Consider the following 24,426-nt stretch of genomic DNA (forward strand, 5'->3'; position numbering starts at 1 on the left):
ATCAAAGATGAGTATAAGATGACCTTGGCCTGGTTTGATAAAGAGCTGCAGTTGCCCAGTAAGCAGCAAATAAGCATAAACAAGCATAAACAAAGTTTTCCCCAAGTTACACAGTTCATTCTCTAAAGCGCCCGGCACTCTTCCCCACCACACAAAGCCCAACTTTATTCACCCTCCCGTTACTATGGCAGCCGAAAAGATAAGCAGAAGAAAGGAGTCTTGAAGGCTGACATTGTAACTGGTTGTAAATCGAGGACTAATTGTGTTAAAAACCCATTGCCTTTAAGATCTTCTGAAGTACCTTGAAAGTTTCCAATGTATGTGAATTTGGCAGAAAACTCTGACCACACGTTTTCTGAACAGTTTTTATCCCAGAGCTATAATGGCACTTAACAATGAACTTAAGGACCATTATCTGTGAGCTGTTGGACAGCATTACTTGGTCTGTTGTGTGGATGCTTGTGTGTTTTAGGACACGGGGAATTTTGGTGGGGTGGAGAGGTGTTTGGGGATTGTCATGTGTATGTGCACTGTTGAGTTTGGTCTCTGGGCGTTACCTGAAGCTAACTAGATACCAGCATTTAAAGAGTTCATGAGCTTATTGAAAGAGGAAGCTACCTGTCTAGATGGCTCTATTCATAAGCAAAGAAAATACTGCCAGCAGAAGTCCATTCAAGACAGGATTAGAGCAAGCAGCCCCTCACCCAAAAATCTTAACACAGGGCATAGTCATCAGCTACAGTGGGAATTACCCAACCCTCTTTCAGAACACGAAGTCCATATTGCACAAATCCCAAACTTCAACATTGCAGAAAACTGTAAAGATCTGACGGAAGAAATATCCTTCAGGGTTCAGTCCCAAGTGGGGAAAAAGACACTGGAACCATGGAGTCTGTTTGGAAGGTTTAATGGTGGACAGCAGGACCACGTGGCCTGGAGTTCCATAGTGAAAAGGAAGGGCTTCAAGGTGAAGGAAGATCAAGAAAAGGCTGAGGTGGCGAGAGTGCCTGGGTTTTATAACCTTTGTTGGGATTTGAATTGGAGCTTGTATTCCGATTGGTTGTCAGACTCCCATGAGGCCATGCAAGGGCAACTCTGTAGGCTGTCCTGAGTTCCAGGCTTGGTTGAGCCTTGCTGGATGATGATGCACTGAAAGGGCTTTTGAGCAATTGCTACAGCTTTACCTGGAGATCTTTGTTATGTAAAGTATCCTGGCCCAGGCCTTAATGACCCACCCAATTAACAAAGGAGGGGGTGAGCTTCTGCTTCTGAGTTTCTACTCTTTTTGGAGGAGATATTCTGCCTTTTTAATATTTCCCAGGCTATTTCATTTTTCTAGGAGAGGGGTGGGTGCTAACTTCCTACAGATCCATCCGCTCATTTCAGCTGTCCCAGAACCTCAGGCTGCTGGTGGTTCCGGCTTCATCAATAAACCAACTTTCTTTGTAATCCGCCCCCATTTTATTCCCAGCTTAGACCTGGGTTTTTTTTTCTTCCTTGCACTATCACAGAGGTCTCCAAACTTGGCAACTTTAAGACGGGTGGACTACAACTCCCAGAATTCTGGGAGTTGCAGTCCACCCGTCTTAAAGGGGCCAAATTTGGGGACCCCTGCACTATCATATCAGCAAAGTCTGGTTAAGGCCGGTTTTCACCATAGCAGAGGCCTTCCTCCATCCAATTCTCCGGCTTCAACCCAGCTATTAAGCTTTAATCGAGTAAACCGCATTCACACGACACGCGAGGCGCGATGAAAGGACGACCCGGGTTAGGCCTGAGGCGACCACGGAAAACAACGCGGGGGTCCGAAAGGGCGGGGCGTCTCCCTCCAGCCCCTCCTCCTCGTACTTTAGCGGCAGCGACCAGGGAGGGGCGGGGCGAAGGAGGGGGCGGAGCTACCAAAAGCGCCCGCACGTTGCCGCCTCCTCTTTTTCTTGTATTAGCAGCAACGCCCCCGGAGCGGCGAGGGGCGGGGCGAGACAGGGAGCTCCGCCCATTCCCTCGGCCAAAAGCGCCCGCGCGCCGCCTCCTCTTCGTGTATCAGCAGCAACAGCAGCGCCGCCGGTGGAGAGAAGAGGGGCGGGGCGAGGGAGTGGGCGGAGTTCTCTGTCTCGGCAAAAGCGCCCTGCGCGCAGCCTCCTCTTCGTGTATTAGCCGCAACAGCAGCACCGCCCCCGGAGAGGCGGGGCGAGGGGCGGGGCGAGGGAGTGGGTGGAGTTCCCTGTCTCGGCAAAAGCTCCTGCACGTAGCCTCCTCTTCGTGTATTAGCCGCAACAGCAGCACCGCCCCCGGAGAGGCGGGGCGAGGGGCGGGGCGAGGGAGTGGGCGGAGTTCCCTGTCTCGGCAAAAGCTCCCGCACGTAGCCTCCTCTTCGTGTATTAGCCGCAACAGCAGCACCGCCCCCGGAGAGGCGGGGCGAGGGGCGGGGCGAGGGAGGGGGTGGAGCTCTCTGCCTCGACCAAAAGCGCCCGCGCGCCCTTTCGCGCCCCCCGTTCCGTTCCCCGAGGCAGCATGGCGCTCTCCGCCGATCCCTGCTTCCAGAGGCTGGCCGAATGGCAGCGGGCCCACGCCGGGCAGCTGGTGCTGCGGAAGCTCTTCGAGGCCGACCCCGAGCGCTTCCACAAGTTCAGGTAAACCGGCGCCCTCAGCCGGGAGCCTCGCAGCCCCCTCTTCTTCCCTCAGGCTGACCGGCCGGCCTCGCCCGGGGATAGAGCAGGCATAGAGCGCCCTGGTGGGCTTCCTCTCCCGCTGGCTGGGGAATTCTGGGAGTGGAAGTCCGCCAAGGTTGGCGAGCCCGGGCCTAGAGGTCCGGGGCGCGGAGGGCCAACCCGCCCGCTCGCCCACGCTCTGCAGCTCCCAGGCCTTGGAAGGGCAGGCGGCGGCTTGGGATGTCGGGCGGCGGGGGGGGCTTTTCCCTGAAAGGGGCCTATTTAGGCGTGAGAAGCGACCGGGCGGGCTCTGCTTCGTAGCGGGACAGAGTCGCCGCTCGTGCCTTCCTCTAAGAGCCCCGAGAAGGGCGCCCTTTCCGGGTCTGCCTTTTTCTGCTCGGGCACTTCCTCCTGCTTGTGAATCAGCGGTTGCTAACGGGCCGGGGGGGGGCGGGGGCGGCAGGGGGGCAGAGGTTTGCTTTCCGCACGTTTAAGGCGCAGAAACCAAGGCCTGATCTGCCCAGCCTGAAGCTGTAGTTGGAATGGCCCGGCGCCTAAACCCAGGATAAATAAAGGGTTATTTAAATCCGGGGTGTAGCTGCACTGTTGCAACTCGATTCACGTCCATCCTGACGGTCTTCGTTGCATTGCACAAATCCAGCCCGTTTCAAAGGATCGGGCCAAGCTAGGAACAGGGACTGTGTTTGCCTGTTTCAACTGGTGTGAAAACATCCTTGGTCCGTTGCTATGCAGAAACCTGCTGAATTCCGTCCTTGTCTCCAAGCAGTTCCGAGCTTTGATAATAGAGACTCTCAAGATAAGCAAAATAACACCCAAAATAATATAGAATAGAATAGAATTCTTTATTGGCCAAGTGAGATTGGAGACACAAGGAATTTTTCTTAGTACAAATGCTCTTTCAATACATAAAAGATACATTCATCAAGAATCATCAGGTGCAACACTTAATGATAGTCACAGGGTACAATAAGCAATCAATATTTTTGCTCTCCTGTTTGGTCAAGTTGGAATGAAATTTGCAGCAGGTGACTTTATCACTGCTTGAAAAAAAATGATCTTGAAATGTTAACCTTGTTTTTATTGAACTAATTTTGGTGGTTTTTTGGTAGGAGTTTCCCAGCAATGGTGATCTTACCTAAGTTGCAAAATGACTTTCAAATTTTTAAGAGAACCAGGAAGGAGCTCTTCAAACTCGTTTCTGCCTGTGTAGAGATTTCTTCTGCCTTACCTATCCAGAGGGTCAGTTTTGTGTCCTGTTAAGGCACCAGGCTGCAAACCTAGAATCCTGGTTCTTTTGGCACAAAGCCACCCGGGTGACCTTGAAAACTGCCAGAAGAAGCAGGCAAGGGCAAACTGCTTTCAAAACCCTTGTGCCAGAAACATGACCTGAAGGGACATGCCCACAGAAAATATCCACTCATCCAGAAAATCTGGATTCTCGTGTTCTCATGTCTTGTTTGAAATATATATATTTATGGTTTAACTGAATATTTTGCCTCCTTGAGTAAGAAGTACTGTGTCTTGGTGAGGTATAAATAAAGCATTTTCTAAAATGCCCCCTCTTTGGTCCAGTCATCAGAGTTCATTTTTGACCGATCTGATACATTTATGGAAATAGCCACAAAATAAAATTAGGAGGAAATGAGTATCCATTTTTATAAGCTCTTTAATTCATTTGATTTCCTGATGAAAGATGACTCCTTGGAAATGCATTAGAATTTTGGATACAATAAAGAACATCTTTTCCTCAGTATTTTTCTTTACTTTCCTCACTTTTTTATATCTATTGCAAAGACAAGTAACTTTTCAATGTAATGAGCTACACTTTCTTCTCAAATAATTTTATTACATTTTACAAAATATATGTGTAAAAAACTAACAAGAGAAACTATGAGAGTAAAGAGAATAAGGATAGAAGTGTGAAAAAGGTATTAGAAGAAAATTCAAATATACAAAGAATACCTTCCAGCTTCTTCCAGGGACAGAAAAGATGCTTGCATTTGACTCTTAATTTTTAAATTATAAAATTTCCATTTCCCTCCCAAAGGAGAATGGAAAACAGTAGTTCTTTCCCCCTTTTTAGATTTTAACAATCAACAGATCTGTATGTCCAAATTTGATCTATCTCCTGCAAAAAGGCCATGAAGGGCTTCCAATTATAGATGAATTTCTTCAGTGATTTTTCTCTCACTTGCCCATTGTTGCCAGTTCTGTTGTCTTTATTAACCATTTATGGATGTTGTAGGATCTAGCTGAGCCAATAAAAGTCGTGTTTCTATTTTCTTCTATGCCAGTAACAATTAAACACCATGACATCTTTCCACTATTTTATCCATAAACCCTAACAAAAAAAAGTTTCCAGTCTATATTCGATTAAGTTTCAAAATTTTTCAATTGCATAGGAGTGAGCAGTTTGAAGTCCAATTTGACCTTGGAAGGAGAATGACGAGTGTTGCAAGGACAGTAACTTTGGGGTGCTCACCTTGGTATCAAAGGCACAAGAATTTGGTTCCTGTTTGATACTCGGAGCACATTTTCTTATCTTTCTTCAAGTGAAGGCAAAAGTTCTTCAGTAGGGAAGAAAGACAAGTTGCCCCTGATTTTTCAGTTTGCCTGTGGCATACAGGACATGCTTGTTTTGCACTGAGCACTTGGTTTCTTGCAGGGGGCATGGGAAAATCAGCATGGGAAGAAACCATGCGCAGATGAAGAGGAATAACCTCTGGGACCCCTTTGCATTCCTCGCTGTTTTCTGCGATTTCAGGTCCCCCTCTGTTTTGCCTGCAATAGAAAACGACGTCTCTCCTTGAACAGAGAATATGTGTAGCTCAGGGTTGAAATGAGGGGTCCTTGGTGCTCCCTGAGCTTGCTTTCTGGCAGACATTTCATTACCTGAACTAGGTAACATCAGTGCTAGTAAGGAGCGCAGTTTGCACTGATATTACCTTCTTTGGGTAATGAACAGTCTGCAAGAAAACAAGCAAGCTCAGAGAGCACCAAGGACCCCACATCTCTCCTACCCTTCCAAGACAATAGATGCACTAAAGCAGGGGTCTCCAACCATGGCAACTTTAAGCCTGGCGGACTTCAACTCCCAGAATTCCCCAGCCATCTTTGCTGGCTGGGGAATTCTGGGACTTGAAGTCCACCGGGCTTAAAGTTGCCAAGGTTGGAGACCCCTGCATTAAAGCACATGCAAGTAGCCTTTGCTAGTAGTATTCTCCTGAGCTGACCATGAAAGCTGTTTTCTCTATTCAATGTCTCAAATGTTCCCGTGTTTCGTTTGCTCTGCTATAGTGTCAGAGCCTTCCTTGGCCTTTGGAAAGTTGGAATGACAACTTTACTCATGTTTTCCTTCAGGGACGTTTTAGAGGTACCTCAGCTGGGTACCTTTATTTCTTCCTTTGGAAGGAGGAACTGTTGAGTTAACTGTTAATTCCTAGTGTTGGTTCTTCTTTCCTTATGGACTGACATAGGTGAATATTCGCTGAAAAATCTGGCGTGCTTAAAAATAATCTGTACAACAGCAAAATGTACTTGTTTACTATCATTTGTCTGCTGCTGCTTATGCTCCTATTTGGATTAGAGGATTATTAGGATTTCCCTTCGTTACATATCTTCCTTTCTTAGATAAGGCAAGGGTTAGGTTTATGTAATGGAGTTGCTTCCTCTCTTGCAGTGTGACTCTAAATACAGAGCATGGAGACATCTTGGTGGACTATTCAAAGAATCTTGTGACAGAAGAAGTTATGAAGTTGCTGGTGGAACTGGTAATTTAATCCGCTACATCTACATTAATATTTTATAACTTTTGGTCACATTTATGTATGATCTGCGTTACATGTGCTTTCTACAATGAACCATAAGCAAAACAAAAATCTTCACAAAAGCTGGCTCATCTTATAAATAATCTAACATGTTGTATCTTCAAATACAAACATTAATGAATTGGTAGAGTGTGATATTTACATGTTTCTAGGCTCTGTCGTATTGGGCTTTAGCTGGTCCCCTTTATAAAGCCCTAGATAAACCCCTGGCCTCCACTCACCCACTTGCCCTGACCACAGAAGGTTTTTTTTTGGGGGGGGGTGGGGGAGGTTTGATCTGATTTTCCTAAGAGATACTTTACTTTTCCCTTTCCTAGACATGTATAAGGAGTGGTTGGTTCTCTGTCAGGGAAGTTGGATTTCTGCCATGAGCAAGGGATGAATTCAGTGCCCTAGGAGTCTGTGATATGCCCAGTCCTAATTTAAAGAAAATAATGAAGCAGAAAAGGACTCTGGGATTAATGTAACCACCCTTCTGATGACCAGCAATGGTGGTGGGTTGGACTTGGACTTGGGATACCCAGGTTCCAGCCCACATTCCACTGTGGAAAATGCACGGGGTGACTTTAGGCCAATTTTTCAGCCTAGCCCCTCTGTCAGGGATGTTGTTATAGGAGTAAATGAGAAAGAGAATAGCTATATAGGGGTCCCTTGAGCTCCCAGAACAAAGTCAGCTCAGCTACCTAGAGATAATTGGCTATGTATGGAAAATGGATCAACTTTATCTGGTTTGTACAGGAGGATTTGGAAAGCCTATTATTTCCTACATTAAATAGCTTCTTTGACTTTTAGGCCAAATCAAGAGGTGTTGAAAAAGCTAGAGAGCAAATGTTCACTGGAGAAAAAATCAACTTCACTGAGGTATGAGCTGTTTTTATCTATAATCTGAAGGTTCTTCATGCTTGTGAAATAGTAGGCTTTAGGCTAGAAGGGTGTGTCATAATTTGATTGCTTTTATCAGTCCATCCCATCAGGGAATTTCAACTCTTTTTAAGGATTAATAGCTGCAAGCAACTGGATTAGAACTATTTTGGGCTTGTAAGCAGTACAGAAAAATAATTTGAGAGGCCAGACTGGCCCAGGGCTGGGTGGCTATCTGTGAAATACGATCTGCTTGGGAGGGAGGAAACTGGTGTCTAGCATCACTGGGTATTTTTATCCAAGGCTCAAGATATAAATACAAATGTGTGAAAAAGTGGAAGATAACTCTCCTCAAACGGAAGAGCATAGGCCAAATTTGGGGAGGGGGAGAGCTGGCGAAAGTAAGAAGGTGTTTGGAAATGGGCCAGATGCATCCCTAGCAGCTGCAGAGAAAATGTCCTGTCCTGGCTGCTGGCAACTGCTCTGTTCCAAGCCCCTTAGCACATGTGTGTACAGCAGGCCCAGGGCGAATGTGGCCCTTGGCTACCTAAGAGAAACTGCAGCCTGCTGTGCCTGCTTGGAGGTAGGGGAGCTGGAAAGAAGGCAGAAGCCGCACCTCTTGCCTCCCCTGCCTCGTTTTGCACATCCTCTGAGCTCTGAAAGCTGGTTGTGGAGACCTCCCTCCCATGGGATTCAGGTGGTCTGTTTCCTCCTTTTTCTTCCGCTCCCGTTTGGAAGGAGTGCCAGGAGGACAAGGCATCAGGTCCAGAAGCACAACCTCCCTGGGGCCAGGGGGCATTTTTCCCCCCAGATGCAGAGACCACAAATGGTCAGCAGATGAAATAAGGTTTATGATCTGGTTTTGGAGGCTTGAGATTAAGAGTAAAAGGGTTTGTTACGCACACATTATGAGGACTTGGTGCTTATTTTTATTCTTATTTGCTTTGTTTTTATTTATTAAATTTCTATGCCACCCATTTCCCTTACAAAGTGACTGGGCAGCTTATAAGTTATATACGAAACACTTATCATAAAATCTGCCAACTGGTTTTGGCCGTGTCATCTGAGCAGAATTGTTTAGTTTTGATAGTCAGAAGCCCTGAAAAGATGCACATGAAATGTCTTGCACGCTTGTTACGAAACACTTTGCTTCTGCAAAGCCAAATGACCTGGTGCTCTTTGGGTAGCTTAAAATACATCTTAGAGAAATTACATGAGCAAAGCAAGTTCCTCAGTTGTGACAGAGAAATCCACTGAAATTCCTCTTCTGTAACTTAGCTTAGGTCCGTTACTTGGTTGTGTAACAGCTGCACAAAAGTAAAGCCAACGTTTAAATAGTTTCTGAAGAATCTCCAATAACACAGGCTTCCAACGGGGAGCCTCCGGATTTGTGGCCCAGGATGTGCAGATGATGGGATTTGCTAGCCATTGTGTTCAGATAATTGACGGCTGGCTGGTGAAAATAAAAATGGCTGGCTGATTGCTAAGGACAAGCTGCGCTTACAGGCCTTGGGCTATGCGTTAAGATGAGAGAATTATGTTAGCAGAATCTTAGTAAAATGCTTTTTACTAAGTTTTCTAAAATCTCCTATTAAGACTCGAGAGAGAGAGAAGTTATCAACCTTCATGCAGCCATATTTCCCCAAGCTAGTAGGGGCTGCACGTATCTGATTGTCTGGGGAAAATCTAGCCAAGTCTAGCAGTTGGCATTCCCTCCTGCCCTTTTGGCTGCCACAATTTCCAGACCCTGACACAACGCCAATCCCCTGGGCTTCCTCGGTGGCGGCAGTGATCCTGTGCAGCCTGTCTGTGGTTGCTTCCTCAGCGCTTGGTCTCCCAGAAAGCCACGACAGGCTTTGCTCTGGGCAATTTTTAGCTACATTACATTTGCATTTTTAATCGATTGTTTATTGTATATGTTGTGAACTGCTGAAAATCAAGTAATTGGGGCAGTATAACATATTGTAAATCAACCAAGTAGAGAAAACAGCCAGGCAGCCCTTTCTGGGGAGGTCACAGGTCAAGAATCAAGAGATGCTGGAGGAGGAACCAGGCTGAGGAGGAGGAGGAGGAGGCCCCCCGGTCTTTCCCGAGGGGGTTGTGGGAATGGGGAGGTGAGAGGAAGAGGGATTAGTCTTTGCTTACGTTGGTTTTTAGAGCAACCGCTACTCTGTGAATGCCCAGCCAAGGGGCATTTGTGCTGGGGGTCTCTCTCTGGGTAGTTCTGGGAGTGGGGATGAACTGAACTTCCTTTCACTCTCCTCTCCTTGCTCCCTGGTGCAGAACCGAGCCGTGCTCCACATTGCCCTCCGGAATCGCTCCAATACTCCAATCCTCGTTGAAGGCAAAGATGTTGTTCCGGAAGTAAACCAAGTATTGGAGAAGATGAAGAATTTCTGTCAGGTATAAAGCATTTCCTGTCATTAACCGAGGACGATCTCTATGACGTACACCTGGTAGTATACCGCTATAACATACACCTGTATTACATATATAAGCCCTCCTTGACTTATGGGCACAATTGGGACCGGAATTTCGGTCACTGGGTAAAATGGTTAAGTGAGATGTCATGTGGCCCCTTTGCTTAACCCCTACAATCCCAGCCGCCCTGGTTAAGCAAGAATTGCTGGTTAGGCAGACGGAGTCCAGGTAAGGCCTGGAGGCCCAGCACTGGCCACGCACAGGTTGGTGGGTGCTGCAATGTGGCCTGAGCACAAGAGGGCCAGGGAAAGAGGCCGCAGCTGCCTCCTCTTGGCTCAGCAGCGCAGCCAGAGAACTCCAGTGGCTGCCCCTCCCCCCCCGAAGCCCTGCCCAGATGCCCGCTCTGCCCTGCCCTGCCCTCAGCTGTCACCGTTCACTTGGTCCTGACGGGCCTTGCCCACCAGGGCCCCCTCTGTGAGCCAACTTCTGGCCAGGCCAGGCCGCCTCCACAAGGCCACTCACACCGTTCTCTAAGAGCCCCTGGCCACCTTGCGAGCCTTTGGAAGGCTTCCGAATCTTTTGAGAAGGCTACCCAGGACTTGAAAAAGCCGTACGCAGCTTCCGGGCGGCTTGGACAGCCAGCAGCTGCCTAGCAAAGGGCCAAGCAAGGCATGCTCCGTCGGCAGCGGGAGCAGGAAGACGGAGGGGTCAGTTAGGACAGCATAGGGGGCCGTGGAGCACGGGGGGCCAAAGCAGCATAGATGAGGGGAATTGAAGAGCCCCCGGTCATAAGTGGGCAGGCTGCCAGCCCTGAATTGTGGTTACGTGGTTGGGTGTGCCGCAACAGCTGTCGCTTTGGACGCAGATCGTTCGTCCCTTTGTTCAGCATCATTGTAACAAGTCCCCAAACGGATAGCCGTTGGGTATTCCTGTAACTCTCATTAAACGGCAGGTTTGTGAGCTTGATGCGAGACGGTAAAAATCTTGCTGTGAATATAGTTGAATACAGTTGAATCCAAAATGTGGTGTGGTGGATCTACAGTTTGGGTATAAAGAGCAAGGTACCCTTGTTCTTTGTGGAATTATAGCAAAATACGTTGTCGAAAGCAAGAGTTTGGGCTGGGGAAGGAGCACTGAGTTGTGAAGGGAAAGAAAGGCCCCTGGGAAAACGTCTAGCATAAAAAAGCAGAATAAGAAAACAGGCTAAATCACACATTGGAGTGAGAACAGTGGAACAGAGATTGCCTTCAGAAGTTGTAGGAGCTTCATCACTTGAGACTTGCAAGAAGAGACTGGACGGCCACCTGTCAGAAATGGTGTAGGGTCTCCTTAGGTGGGGGGGTTGGGCTAGATCAGGGGTCTCCAACCTTAGCAACTTTAAGCCTGGCTAGATGACCTACAAGGTCCCTTTCAACTCTGTTAATCTAATCAAACTGGTGTAAAATTAGGACCATGGAATTGTAAAAGCTACCTTGCAGGTTGAGTCAAACGAAGAGCTGGGACTTCCCCAGTATCTGAATGTTAAGGCACTCGTCATCCAAAAGGCCCGGCGTTTTTTAAAGCAGAGTTTAAGACCCGATGGCCCCCTCTGCGCCCGAGAGGCAAGCCGTACTTTCTGAATGGGCTGTCTTCTTCTTTCTCACAGAAAGTCCGTAGCGGTGACTGGAAGGGCTACACGGGAAAAGCCATCACGGACGTGGTCAACATTGGCATTGGTGGGTCCGACTTGGTGAGTGAGTCTCCGCAGCGCCTGCCTGTCCAAGACTGGGGAGTTCCAGGCTGTAGCAATGCTCAAGGCTTGTCTCCTTCACCCAGGGGCCCCTCATGGTGACCGAAGCGCTGAAGCCTTATTCCAAGGGAGGCCCTCGTGTCTGGTTTGTGTCCAACATCGATGGCACTCACATGGCCAAAACTCTGGCGGTGCTGAATCCTGAGACCGTGCTCTTCATCATTGCCTCCAAGGTAGGTCCTGCTCTGGGGACGGGGACTTCCCCGCCATTCTTTCCGCATTTCTTGGCAACCTGGGAGGTGAGCCTTTTGCGGCAACAGCTCAGGGTCATTAATGTGGTGGAAAAGATTCAAAGTGTCGGTGAGCCCTAAGCATTAATGTTTTCGTCCGTACGAAGACTAAGGTGGGATGAGCAACTGGCTTGCTTCCTGTTTTATTCTCCAGGGTGGCCAGCTCAGTCAGTGAGGGAGCTGTCATTAAAAGGGCATCTTTTGGGGTCTTGTCTGGGACCACCCATCCGGGGCCAGTCCCTCTGTGGAGGGTTATGAGGATGAGGCACCTCGTTTATCTTTGCTTCTCTTTGGGTTCAGATGATAGAGAGCAAAACTGGATACTGGCACTCCAGCGTTTTGTGAAGTGTGATGGATGCAAAATGTAATTTGCGTACTGCTACATTCCTTGTGAGCCCTTCTTGTAAATAATTAGGTTTTGGGGGCTGATATAGGAAGAAAACTTCATTTGTGTTAATTTGGATTCAATAACAATAGCACTTAAGAGTTTTCCAGCACTCTCTGAGGGGTTTACAGGGTCAGCATATTGCCCCCAACAGTCTGAGTTCTCATTTTCCCAACCTTGGAAGGATAGAAAGCTGGTTCAACCTTGAGCCGGTCAGGATCAAACTCCTGGCGGTGGGCCGAATCCATCTGTACTACTGCATTCTAACCACTGCACCACCATGGCTCCTGGGGTTAAAATATTTGGCCCGTGGAGCCATGGGCCAGATACATTTTCATTGGGAAAACTCTCTTGCCGTTGTTAAAAAACTAGATCGATATGTAAAGGTATGAATGGCATTATTAAAGTTTGCTTTTTAAAAAAAATGAAACTATTGAGAGAGGAGGTGATGTTGGCCCTCTAGATTACATATGAATGGTTGGATAAGCAGATCCCGTGGAGAAGATTGGTTCCTAATGAGCTGCATAATTCTGTCAAAGTACAGTCATTTCTTATTTAGTGGCTACTTCATTTGGTGACCATTCACAAGTTCAACAGTAATTTTAAAAAAAATCTGATAAGTGCATTGTACTTACAACCAATTTTCTGCATTAAACCACATGGCAGAGTGAGTAACACAGAAGAAAACTTGATCTTAGGAAATTGCAGTTGCTAAACAAGGAGAGGATGTCGGCCATCGGATTGGCTAATGAGCAAGTCAGATTGCATAAACAATAGCCAAGTTGCATGCTTAAATATAGCACAGAGGGGAGAAAAGGCAATCACCAATAATTCAAAGTTTTAAAATCAGCTGTTAGAGAAAGAGAAAAGACATTTCTCCACGAATATGTCTTGGGGCTCTGGTGGCTTTTACCCCAATTGCATGAAGTGTTCCAAATGGATTGTCTCCTTCTCTGAGTAATAAGCAAGTATGTTTGCAATTAATACAGTTAAAGTGTTGAATTCAGTCAAAAGAACTAAAAATGTGCAAAATGTTGTTTAACCAGGTTGAAGCAGAATCGCTAAAGATTTGGAATGCCATTGATTTGTAGTGGTTTGAAGTTCTGTTGTTTTTGTCATTTCTGTGACAGACAGAACCTAGGTGAAATACCAAAAATGCAACCATCTTTTCAACTAGTGTTATGGTTTATGCAGAGCCCAGAATTTAGCTTTTGTTTTCTGTAGAACCTGGGTGTGATGACCCAGGGCGGGATAAAAAAACAACAAAGTCACAAAAAGAGGTGAAGTCCCTTTCATTCCTTCAACTTGGCTTCAAGGATCCAATTATCATTGACTGGAGAAAAAACTCCCCCACAAACAATTGCAAAAAGGAAGAACTTCTGTTCAAACTCCAGATACATATAAATTATAAATAGAAAAAAATAACACAAACCACACTGAAGCAATTAAGGAGAAAAGGCAGGATAAGTGCTTGAAGATGTCCACAGATATCGAAATACACACCCTGGGAAGGATGCCAGAACTCAGATAAGAACAGACAGACCAGAAATATTTTCATGCTTTGCTTCCAACACTGGGCCATGCGCAGTCTGTCCTTTTAAGCAGTCCTCCCAGCTGCAGCCCATGAAGGGGATCAAGGCCCCTTCCTCCCCCCGTAGACCACGCCATTCATGTTTCTCTCTGATTCACCCCTCCCTGCATGCCCTAGGATGAAGAGGGGGTGGGCCTGGGTCTTCCTCTGAATGCCCAGCCGGCCTGTGCCCTTCCCCAGTTTCCTCCATAACCTCCAGAGCAGCACTCCCACTCCCTGTCAGGTATTCCTCCTCTCCCTCGGAGTCCCAACTGGGACATGACGGGGTTATCATCTTTATAGGCCTCGATAATGAAGTGCTTAAAGAGAAACTTACTTGGCCTGTTCACAAAGATGCATCCCCTGTTACCACTGACCTGATTAAAAACTAAGCAGTTCTCCATTTTCCCTCTGCAACCAGTCAGGATACCAAGATTTTAAACGTTGATCTCTGCAGCTGCTGCACAGCTGGTTTTGTCACAAGAAGCCTGAGGGGCCATTTGAAGGAACCTCCTCCCTGGCTTTGCTGCACCAGGCACTGAGTCAGTAGATCAGGGGTCTCCAACCCTGGCAACTTTTAAGACTTGTGGACTTCAACTCCCAGAATTCCTCAGCCAGCAAGGCTTAAAGGGGCCAAGGTTGGAGACCCCTGCACCAGTTGACCTGACCAGGTATTTCACTCTTTCTTCTCTCTTGGTTCCTAGACTTTTACCACTCAAGAAACCATCACAAATGCTGAAACTGCCAAAGAATGGTTCCTTCAAGCTGCTAAAGATGTAAGTAAAGGTTTATTTTATTTTATTGCTTTATTTTATAATTTATGTGCTACCCATCTAGCTATCTAAAGTGACTCTGGGCAGCTTTGCTTCCCCCCTCCCCCCTACCAAATATATCCCACCTCAGTCCTCTGGATGGGTAACTGATAAAATATATAAATGAGAAAAATGACACAACAAAACAAGGCGCCAAGGACAGCTAAGAGCCAAAGGATGGCTTTAACTTTCTTCCAAATGCTGGGAGGATTAGAGCTGTCTGTCCTTCCAGAGAGAGGGGGGGGCGTGTATGCCCCCCTCGGAAGATGGTTGGTTGCTCTGCAGCCTGTGAGAAGTTGGGATCTCCACTGACTGTTTCTGGGTATTCTGGAAACATCCCATAATTTGCCTCGCTTTGTCTTTGAATGGTTTAAAGATAGGGAACAAGATAGGACCCACCACCGCACAACTTTTGCCTGGTGCCATGCAAACAGGTTTTACTTTAAAAGCGGGGCGGGGGGTATGTAGAGGTCTTTATTTTTTAATCTTTGGAGAAGTCTATCTTTAGAAGCACAATGTTTGAATTTTTGTTGGTGCTTTGAGATCCCATCCGAATGTCTACATTCAAAGTCGGATCAACCTGCCCCTCCCCCTTTGCTTCTCAAGCCACAGTTCCTGATTTAACTTTTGAGTGCAGGTGCAGAAGGGGGAGGGGCATCCATTTCCTCCCTTGCCCACCTTTAACTCTGGTTGCTGAAGCTGTTTCTGCACCATGGACGAGGGCTCCGCTTTAAGATGGATCCCCTCTGCGTCCCAGTGAGATCAAACTAGGCAAAGAAGGGGATTTTCCTTAGGGGGCTTCTGCCTACCCGGTTTCACCCAAGCTCTTCTAATAAATGCCTTGAAGCATTTTTTGAAATAAATTGTATTAATTTATACTTCTTAGTGCTTAACAAACAGTTTGCCTGGGAATTTAAATTGCTTAACAATACAAATTCCCTTCTTACTCTCCACCCCTTTTCCCCAACCATTGGTGCAATAAGTTTTGATCATAGTCTGTGTCTTCTTTCTATTTGATTTTCAGTGTAAGTTTATCCATTTCGCACCATCTTCTTAGTTATCTCCTCGTCTTGCAGTATTTCTTCCATTTTTTCCAATGTTGTGTGAAAATACTTCTCACTGCTGTTAAGACGTGTAATATTAAATACTTTTCTTCTCCAAAATCTACATGTTTCCCAATTATCTTTCCTCTCCATCTGTGTGTTTTTGCCCAACATTTTTTAGCTTTACCTCGGGTCCACCACACACGATAACATGAGCCCGTTTTCAAATGCCTTGCAGCATTGAGGGGGCCTGTTACGCTTCAAGAGAACATGAGACCGCTTGGGCGACTTGGATGCTTTTTCTTGGCCTGGGCCCAGAGGCAGAGTGGCCTTTTCAGAGATGGTCTATGAATAGGCTTCCTTAAGTTGTTCCGTCTGTCCTCCACTCTCCTGATCCTGTCGGGCTCTTCGCCAGTGCTGGTTGGCTGAGAGGATCTTGAGCAAAAGACTGTTTTTTAAGCGCAGAGAATCCAGTGAGGGCCCATGAAGGAGAGTTCCTGGCTAGAGCCGAGAGTGGCCCCAGAGGGATCCGGAAGGGATGCTGTCCAGCTGAAGGAAGCACCTTCCAGGTTGCACTCAGAACAGGAGCAGGATTGGGGTGTCCCTGATGTTCCCCAAGGACGGCCTAAAGACACACACGCACACACACACACACACTTTACAGCAATGAGTTGGCAGCCTTCCGGGTTGCCAAAACAATGGACCTTTTTTTTAAAAAAATTCGCATAAAATTTAATGTTTAAAGACTTGTAATGTTGCTCTAATGGGTCTGCTTTGTTTATTTAAAGCCTTCTGCTGTGGCCAAGCACTTTGCTGCCCTCTCTACCAATGGGGTGAGTATACATTAGGTTTTTAAAATCTCTACTTTCAAGGCAGCGTTTCATTCACAAGACAATCCTAGATCAGATTAAAGTGGGAGGGAGGCTGGACTGAAAAGGCCCCAAGATTGCTGGGAGCCTCGACCTGCAAATGCCTCTCCTGGGGGAGGGGAGAGGATGAGAAATAGGCGGCCTTACAAACCTCCACCTGTGCCTCCTCTTTCCTCTCTTGCTATTTCAGCCTAAAGTCAAAGACTTCGGAATTGACACCGCAAACATGTTCGAGTTCTGGGACGTAAGTAAAAGCTGCGTAGGATCCACCTTTGTTACTTGGACGGCGTTTCCCTCTCACCCCCAGCATCCTTTTGCGGAGTATGTTTTGCCCCCTCTAAGGGCCTGCAGCCGCCCCCTGGTGTTAAACACAGGTCCCAAAATGCCAGGGTTCGGTTGAAAGGCTGGTGTCAGAAAAGGCGGGTTCCTCAGAGCAACCTTCCTAGGGCTTTGCACGTGAGCCAGTCAAGACTTAAGATGAGTAGCCCTAGAATTAGGATTGTGCTTCTGCCGCTTACCGCCGGCCTTCCCAAACTTGATTGCCAAAGCCATGTTGCTCCAATCCCTTGGGAAATTCACGGCCGAGAGGTCTCCCACAAAAGGTGACCTTTAGTGGCCCAAGTGACAAGCTTTCACAGGCAAATGTCATGGCTTATAATAGCATCTTTGGATTGGCCTGAAAGCCATTAAAGCTCTTTTTACCTGGCAGCTCTTTAAGCCAAAACGGGGGCAGGAACCCCCTGGCCGGCCACGGAGGAGCCCCTGGTAGGACAGCTGAGGAGCGGGAGGCTCCATGCTTCTACAACTGCGGCCGCTGCTGCCACTGCAAATCCCACCCGCCCCTCATCCACTGCTGCTCCTGCAACGGAGGCCACAGCCCAGGAGGGGAGGCTGGCAAAAATCTCAGACCGGGTTCTTTGAGCGGGGCTGCCAGAGGATGGCGGGATCCAGTTGGGGGGGGCGGGGGGGGGACACGACACGACTGATTTGTGTTTCAAATTGGTTTGAAAAGTTCTGTGAGGTGGTAAGAGAAGTTTTGGAGGAAGGCAGGAAGTATTTGTCAGTTGCAATATTCATTTTCCTGCTTCTTAATCCTAGTTTCATATCAAGTATCCCACCTGACTTTACTCTCTCAGGTACAGAACGTGGCTGGGCTTGAGCGCTCAAAATGCCCCCCTCCCGCCCCCCTCCCCCTGGTCACTGGGGATTCAGAAGCAGGGAGTGGACTAACTGGGTGCTGCGGCGGATCAGTGGTGGAGGGAAGTCCTCCCAAAGGTCAACAGCGAAGCACCTGCCCTTCCCCATCCGGCCATTCGTCATTTGGGCGAGCCCTTGGCAGGATTACCCATCACGAGATGGCGGGCAGAGCTGGGTCTCCTTGCGTGGCCACAGGATGCTTCTTCATGCCCGATGAGAAGGGCTCTTCTAGACTTTGTCCACCCTGCCCCCAAGTCCACACACACACACACACACACACACACACACACACACACACACCAAGCTTCCATGTTCATTCCTATGCCATCGAGAAACGTAACCTCTGTTTCTCGTTCCGCCTTTTTCCTTTGCAGTGGGTTGGTGGACGCTACTCGCTGTGGTCGGCCATTGGCCTCTCCATTGCTCTGCATATTGGTAAGTATCTGCTTCCCTGTGAACTGCGTGGTCCATGGAGGGCAATTCAAGTTAGTTTAGCTTAATAACCGACTGGATCTTTCTTAAAACAGTATATCTTGAGGAAAGAAATGCTTTGAAAACATCTTAGAAGGTTCTAGTATTCTAGTAATCTTTGGGGCTTCTGTGCTTAACTGAATAGTTTATTTGGCCAAGTGTGTTTAGAAACACAAGGGATTTGTCGGCTGTATAGAAGCTCTCAATGCACATGCAAAGCAGCATAATGATGAGGAGGGGGAGGGGGAGGAGGAAAAAAAGAACGGTACCAGTAGCCATAGGAGCCCTTGGAGCAATACCCCAATAGCTGCCTAGATACATGGAGATTTTGAATTTATTACACCTGGATATTCTGAGTGCAAAAAAACCACCTGCCTTGGAATGCCTATATCAGGTGCTCCCTTAAAAGAGCTCTCAGGTGCTTGGATAAGACTTGGACTGTTAAATTTTTACCAGTCCCAGACTTTGAATCCAACTGGAGATTAACCACAATAGTAATAGTCCCCTATATGAGACAATACCTTGAGTTTCATAAATTGGGAGCTTTGCCAGAAGTTTGGATTCGAATGCAGCAAAAATTACTGGGAACACCAAATTTATAAAGTTCTTGAAAATGAGCAAGTCAAGATCCTGTGGGACTTTCGGATCGAAACAGACAGACATCTGGCCCACAACTTGCTTGTGAAACAGAAAAATCTGGTTCTTTGATATTTCAATAAGAGGTGAGGCACCAATTGAGGAGAAATAGCTAGAAAAAAAATAACAAAATATGGTAATTTGCACATTCCAGAGATTCAAAGCTGCTGTGATTCCCATGCAAGGTTCCTGCCTGGTTGGGCAGATGCTCCGGGGGGAGTCGGCCAAGCGTCTTATCAGGCAGAGGGGGGGTCTTTTAGCCACATGTCTATTTACTCCAAAACCTTGAGAGCTGTTTGGGCAGCAGCAGCAGCAGCAGATGGGATTAGGCTTTGGACTTTAAAGCCTGCGTTCTTGAAATAATACATTAATAATAATACAACCATTTTATTTAGGTTTTGACAATTTCGAGAAGCTGCTTGCTGGAGCCCATTGGATGGTAAGTCCCTGACTCTTCTCAGCAGCTGATCTGGGTTGGGGGAAATGGGGGACGGCGGCTCTTGAGTTACATACCCAAAGTTGAGTGGCCAATTGCTGCCCCTGGTGCCCTGCCCTTGGAGGACAAGATTCTGAGCTGGGTTAGAATTTCCTCTCGTGAAAATAGCCTTCGCTTCCAAAAACCAAAATAAAATGTTCTTCCTAGCAAGTGATCTGAACTGGGAAGCCCTAGAGTTTTGTACTGGGTCTTCTAGGGGTCCAGCCTGCCCTATTAATCCAGTTTTGTTTTTATGCTACACGCCTAAAAGGACAATCACTTCCGCTCGGCTCCCCTGGAGAAGAACGTCCCCGTGCTGCTGGCGATGTTGGGGGTCTGGTACATCAACTGTTACGGCACAGAAACCCATGCGCTGCTGCCCTATGACCAGTACATGCACCGCTTTGCTGCTTACTTTCAGCAGGTGAGGTGGCTCTTTTGTGTTGTCTAGGAGAAGGGGTTCTCGTGTGTGTGTGTGTGTGTGTGTGTGTGTGTGTGTGTGTGTGTATGTTTGAGAGCCATGCTGCTTTGAGGGCGGTCCTGGGCTACCTTGGGGGGGGGGCAGTGGCAGTCTCATCTGCTGCATGCACTGATGGGGTGCATGTGTTGCTAGGCAATACCTGACACTCCCTTACATGCTTCCAGGGGCCTTGCACCATCTCTGGCCAGAATTTGGCCTTCCCCGACCTTTCCTGTCCTCTCCCAGGGCCTAAGTGAGTCTGACGGTCTTCTGTGTTCTTGATTAGGGGGATATGGAGTCAAATGGGAAGTACATCACAAGGAAGGGCACCCGTGTGAACTATAATACTGGACCAATCGTGTGGGGCGAACCTGGAACCAATGGGCAGCATGCCTTCTATCAGCTGATTCATCAAGGTATAGAGAAGGGGGTGGGGTTTTTTAGCCATCTTAGCCAATCAAAGAAGGTTGGACGCCAGTCTGTCTGGAGCTGCTGTAGAAAAGCTACCCACTTGGATGTGAGTTCTTCAGGGTCAGATGTCTGTACCTTTGATCAAGTTAGTTTGTGGGAGCATTGGGTGAATATAGGTTCGTGTTTAAGAGAGAAAGACTTCAGGTTTAACTGCACAAAACTTGTCCACAAAGTTCTTGAATGCCAATCTAGTTGTGCAGCAATCTACAACCTTGGCAACTTTAAGACTTGTGGACTTCCAACTCCCAGCTGGCTGCGGAATTCTGCGAGTTGAAGACCACAAGTCTTAAAGTTGCCAAGGTTGGAGACCCCTGTGGGTCTCTGATGTTCTCTGTACAGCAATCATGGTGGGATCAGACTCTGGTCCTCCAGATCTTGTTGGGATCCAGCTGGCCTCACCAGCAGACAGGATGATCTTGACCAGAGATGGGATAAGATGACCTGTTTCCCCCCCAGCAGTAGTTCCATATCCCTGCCATTATAAAATGACTTTTCCCTCTTTTTGCAGGTACTCGCATGATCCCTTGTGACTTTCTGATTCCAGCCCAGACCCAGCATCCAATCAGAAATGGCCTACATCACACGGTAAGCCCACTTTCCCTTTCCCTTCCTAGCCTTCTTGCCCTAATCTTTGTCCAGTGTCCATCTTGCTTTATACGAGCAACCTTCCTGCCCCAGATAGTTTCAAAGGGACAATTGATGAGTCTGTTTCTTTTATACAGGGATAACTTCCCCCATTCTCAAAATATTATGTTGACCCTGTGTTTCCTTCGGTTGTTTTGAGAAATCATAATATGTAATGTTGCTGCCCTTCTAAGGTGTACATTCTACGGCCACAAGAACCTAGTGCAGTAATTTCTCTATTTTAGTCATGATTATTTCCCCAGGAAATGATGCAAAAGTTGAGAAAGCGAACGGGTGACTTATTTGTGGACCCATTTCAAGTTGCAGACTTCGAAGAGAGTCTGCCTGCTGGGAGGACAAAACACAAGGCGGGATGTGGATTTTCCACGGAACAATAAAGACCCCGTTGTGACCCAACAGAGTTCATGAAGTCACCTCAACTTGGATCGGGTCCCCTCCATCTCTTCTGGCATTCTAGAATTTTAGCCAGAGAAAGAGGTTTCTTTAATTAGCAAAGCTGAGAAACTCAAGCCACGGGAAAATGTGGCTTTGCCCCTGGAGAAGAATTTTCCTCAGTCACACCAAAAAGAGGGGCATAACAAAAGCAAAGACACGTATCTCTCTACTTCTGCCATGTTTAAATATCTCCATCCTTTCTAGTGAGTCCATTTCTCCGTTTTTTTTCAGGGAAAAGTATAAGACAGCTCAGTGTAGGAAGTTGCATGTACATTCAACGCTTTCCTAATTTCCTTAGGCTGGGCGTGGTCAGGGTAGATTTAGGCCTTTTGGCACCTGCTTTGTCATCCTGGAATGCCTGCCGGGCGTCTTTTCCCCTCCACGGTCTTTGGGTGGTGATCCTACGGACCTCATAGCTGCAGAAGAGGAGTTGTTCATCCCAGCCCGCTGCTCGGTAGTGCAGGTCCCCAACTTGCCATTCTGACCTCTGCCTTTTTCCTGCTAGATTCTTCTGGCCAACTTTCTTGCTCAAACAGAGGCGTTAATGAAAGGGAAGACGACAGAGGAGGCCCGCAAGGAGTTACAGGCGGCTGGACTGAGCGGAGAGACTCTGGAGAAGCTGCTTCCACATAAGGTACTTCGAGTCCAGGGGGAATCCACTTACCATCCCTTCCTTTCGGCTCACTGATTTGATCAATGAACGATGGATGGGATGGTCTCAAAGGGGGGGGAGGGATCAAGACTGGTGCCCTAGATCCCCTAGGTTGATTTAGCTGCTGCTGCTGCTAATTAGGAGCCTTCAGTCTGTTCAGAGGATGAGCCCTTTAATCCAGGTGGAGCCTGAGATTTGCGAGCTGTGTCACGCTTGGAGCTTGCTTTAGAGGGACACGAGGAGTTGTGGGTATCTGCTCCGAAGAGGTTGCGGCTACGAGCTGCTCGTACGAGATGGTGATAACCTTGGGGATGAAGCTAATCCTAAACTTTCCTGACTTCAGGATATGAAAAATCGGCAGTTTCTGGTGTTTTGGGAATGGAACAGGGAACTCCGTGTATATGTTTTATCACTAGCAGATGTGTCTGAAAATTGAAACGTAACCTCTCTTTCTTGAAAGGTCTTTGAAGGAAACCGCCCAACCAATTCCATTGTCTTTACTAAACTTACTCCATTCATTCTTGGAGCCTTAATTGGTAAGTTTTTCCTCTTCCCTATTTTTGTTTCTTGACTTAAATATATTGTCTCAAAAGACATTATTAATACTGCTCTCATTGAAAATCTTTTTTTTCAGCAATGTATGAACACAAGATCTTTGTTCAAGGAATTGTGTGGGATATTAATAGCTATGACCAGTGGGGGTAAGTGTCCTACCATATACAAATTCCTAGTTTGTTTCCACTCACTAAGAGTGTATCCGTTGCTTTCCTGGGAGTTAAAATCTCCTTACTTAGTTCAATTTGTCTGCCCATCTCAAGTGATTCTGGACAACGAGCAGTTATAAAATCAATTAACGCACTGCGTTCCGTACAAGGCAGAATGAATTTAAGCTGCCTTGTTTGGAGAAAAAGAATTTAATCGGGGCCCATTTCACAGGGCCTTTTTACTTATTGAAAACACACACATCATGGCCACAAAACCTGTTTTTGGTACATTTTCTCTCAGTTTAGCCTATTGAATGACCCAGTCAATTGGATTGGATTCAAATCTTTCCTCAACATTTCAGAAGTTAGTTGGGTAACTTTTTACCATTTAACGTTTGCGTAGTCATGGACTTGGTTTTTGTGCTGTAGACATTTGTGACAGTGTGCTAAGCCATAAATTGTGGTTGGATTCCCACAACAAACATGTTTCAGTGTGGTTTTGACATCAGGCCGTGTTTCAGCCCAGTTGTGCTCAGCTATATTACAAGAGGATTTTGAAACAATTGGGGATGGTGAGAATAGGAATGTGGCGCACATAGGAATGTGTTTTAAAGCTTTCACTCTGGAGCCTGAATTTCCCCTCTCTTCCTTTCTTAAGTGTGGAGCTTGGAAAACAACTGGCCAAGAAAATTGAGCCTGAACTGGCATCGGATGCACCAGTCACCTCCCACGATGCCTCCACTAACGGGTTGATCGCCTTCATCAAGAAGAACCGAGCCTGACCGCAACAGGCTGCCTGGCAGATGCCCAGATCACCGTTGTAGCTGCTGCTTTGTTAGCCACTTCCCAGGCCAGACCTCTCAACAGTTCTGGCCTCATTGTTCCTAATGGTTAGCTTTGTTGTGTCGGAAGCAGTGTTCGCAAAGGAATCCTGGGGAAAAACCTGACCCCAGTGACTGTTTCATGGCAACTGTGATGTGTAGAGCGCCGCATCCCTCCTGTGTCCGTCCCCGTGCCTAGTCCTGCTGTGGATGGGAGCAGCCTGTAGGTGGTGATTAAACCTTTGCCATGTTGTCTTGTGAAGACCCAGCCTTACCTGCACAGAAATAAACCAGAATTAATCCTCACATTTCTCTGTCCTTCCTTATTTGGACTGTAAATTCTCTTGGTCTGTGTACAGAGGGACTCGAGCATCCTGAGGCCCTGGACAGTTAGATTTTTCATCCTCAGTAAAAAGGCTTCAAACTACCTCCAGACTTCCGGTCCAGAGATCCACAGCAGTCTCCTTATTTGAGCACTTCTGAGTCTCTTTGATGAGTGTCTCCTATTAAGTCCATTTTGACATCAGAAGTCATCACGAGGGGAAAAAATGCTGTCAGTTGAGGTTTGTAACACAAATCCAAAAATATTCAGAGGTTTCCTGGAAAGAAGGGGGCATCTTGAAGGATTGCAGACCCTCCCTGTGCCCCTCCCCCCCCCCTTGTTCTCTCTTCTCTGGTTCTGCCCTTTAAGAAAAGATTGAGAATGCCTAATGGTCCGCAGACCAGGTTGGGGGCATCAAATTCCATCTCTCTTAATTTCCAGAGAGCCACTTTGTCAAAAAAGAACGATTAAAACGAGTTGAAGTCCACAAGTCTTAAAATTGCCAAGTTTGAAGACCTCTGTTTAGTCTATGAAATACACCTCACACATCTTTTGCGAAGATCACCAGAGGAGGGGGGCCCAGAGGGATGGAGATCGGGGTAGGGAAATTAGCTACAGTTGGTATATCTGAGATGGGGTGGATAGCAGAAGGCCATGCGCT

General features: G+C 47.1%; 1 protein-coding gene across 1 annotated transcript; it reads left to right on the forward strand.

Annotated features, from left to right (window-relative positions):
* The first annotated feature begins 2,484 nt into the window (after positions 1-2,484).
* Positions 2,485-23,749, forward strand: GPI (glucose-6-phosphate isomerase). Its single transcript, XM_026723959.2, has 18 exons — positions 2,485-2,630; positions 6,349-6,439; positions 7,289-7,357; positions 9,641-9,760; positions 11,424-11,507; positions 11,594-11,740; positions 14,457-14,528; positions 16,396-16,440; positions 16,667-16,720; positions 18,048-18,108; positions 19,176-19,219; positions 19,527-19,679; positions 20,002-20,131; positions 20,695-20,771; positions 21,772-21,900; positions 22,379-22,454; positions 22,553-22,619; positions 23,281-23,749. Exons 1-18 carry the CDS (start codon positions 2,512-2,514, stop codon positions 23,402-23,404), a joined length of 1,662 nt encoding a protein of 553 aa, XP_026579744.1. The 5' UTR covers positions 2,485-2,511; the 3' UTR covers positions 23,405-23,749.
* Positions 23,750-24,426: the final 677 nt, after the last annotated feature.

This window comes from Pseudonaja textilis, chromosome 11 (genome assembly GCF_049901715.1).
Source record: "Pseudonaja textilis isolate UNSWEBS1 chromosome 11, rPseTex1.2, whole genome shotgun sequence".
Classification (NCBI taxonomy): Eukaryota; Metazoa; Chordata; class Lepidosauria; order Squamata; family Elapidae; genus Pseudonaja; species Pseudonaja textilis.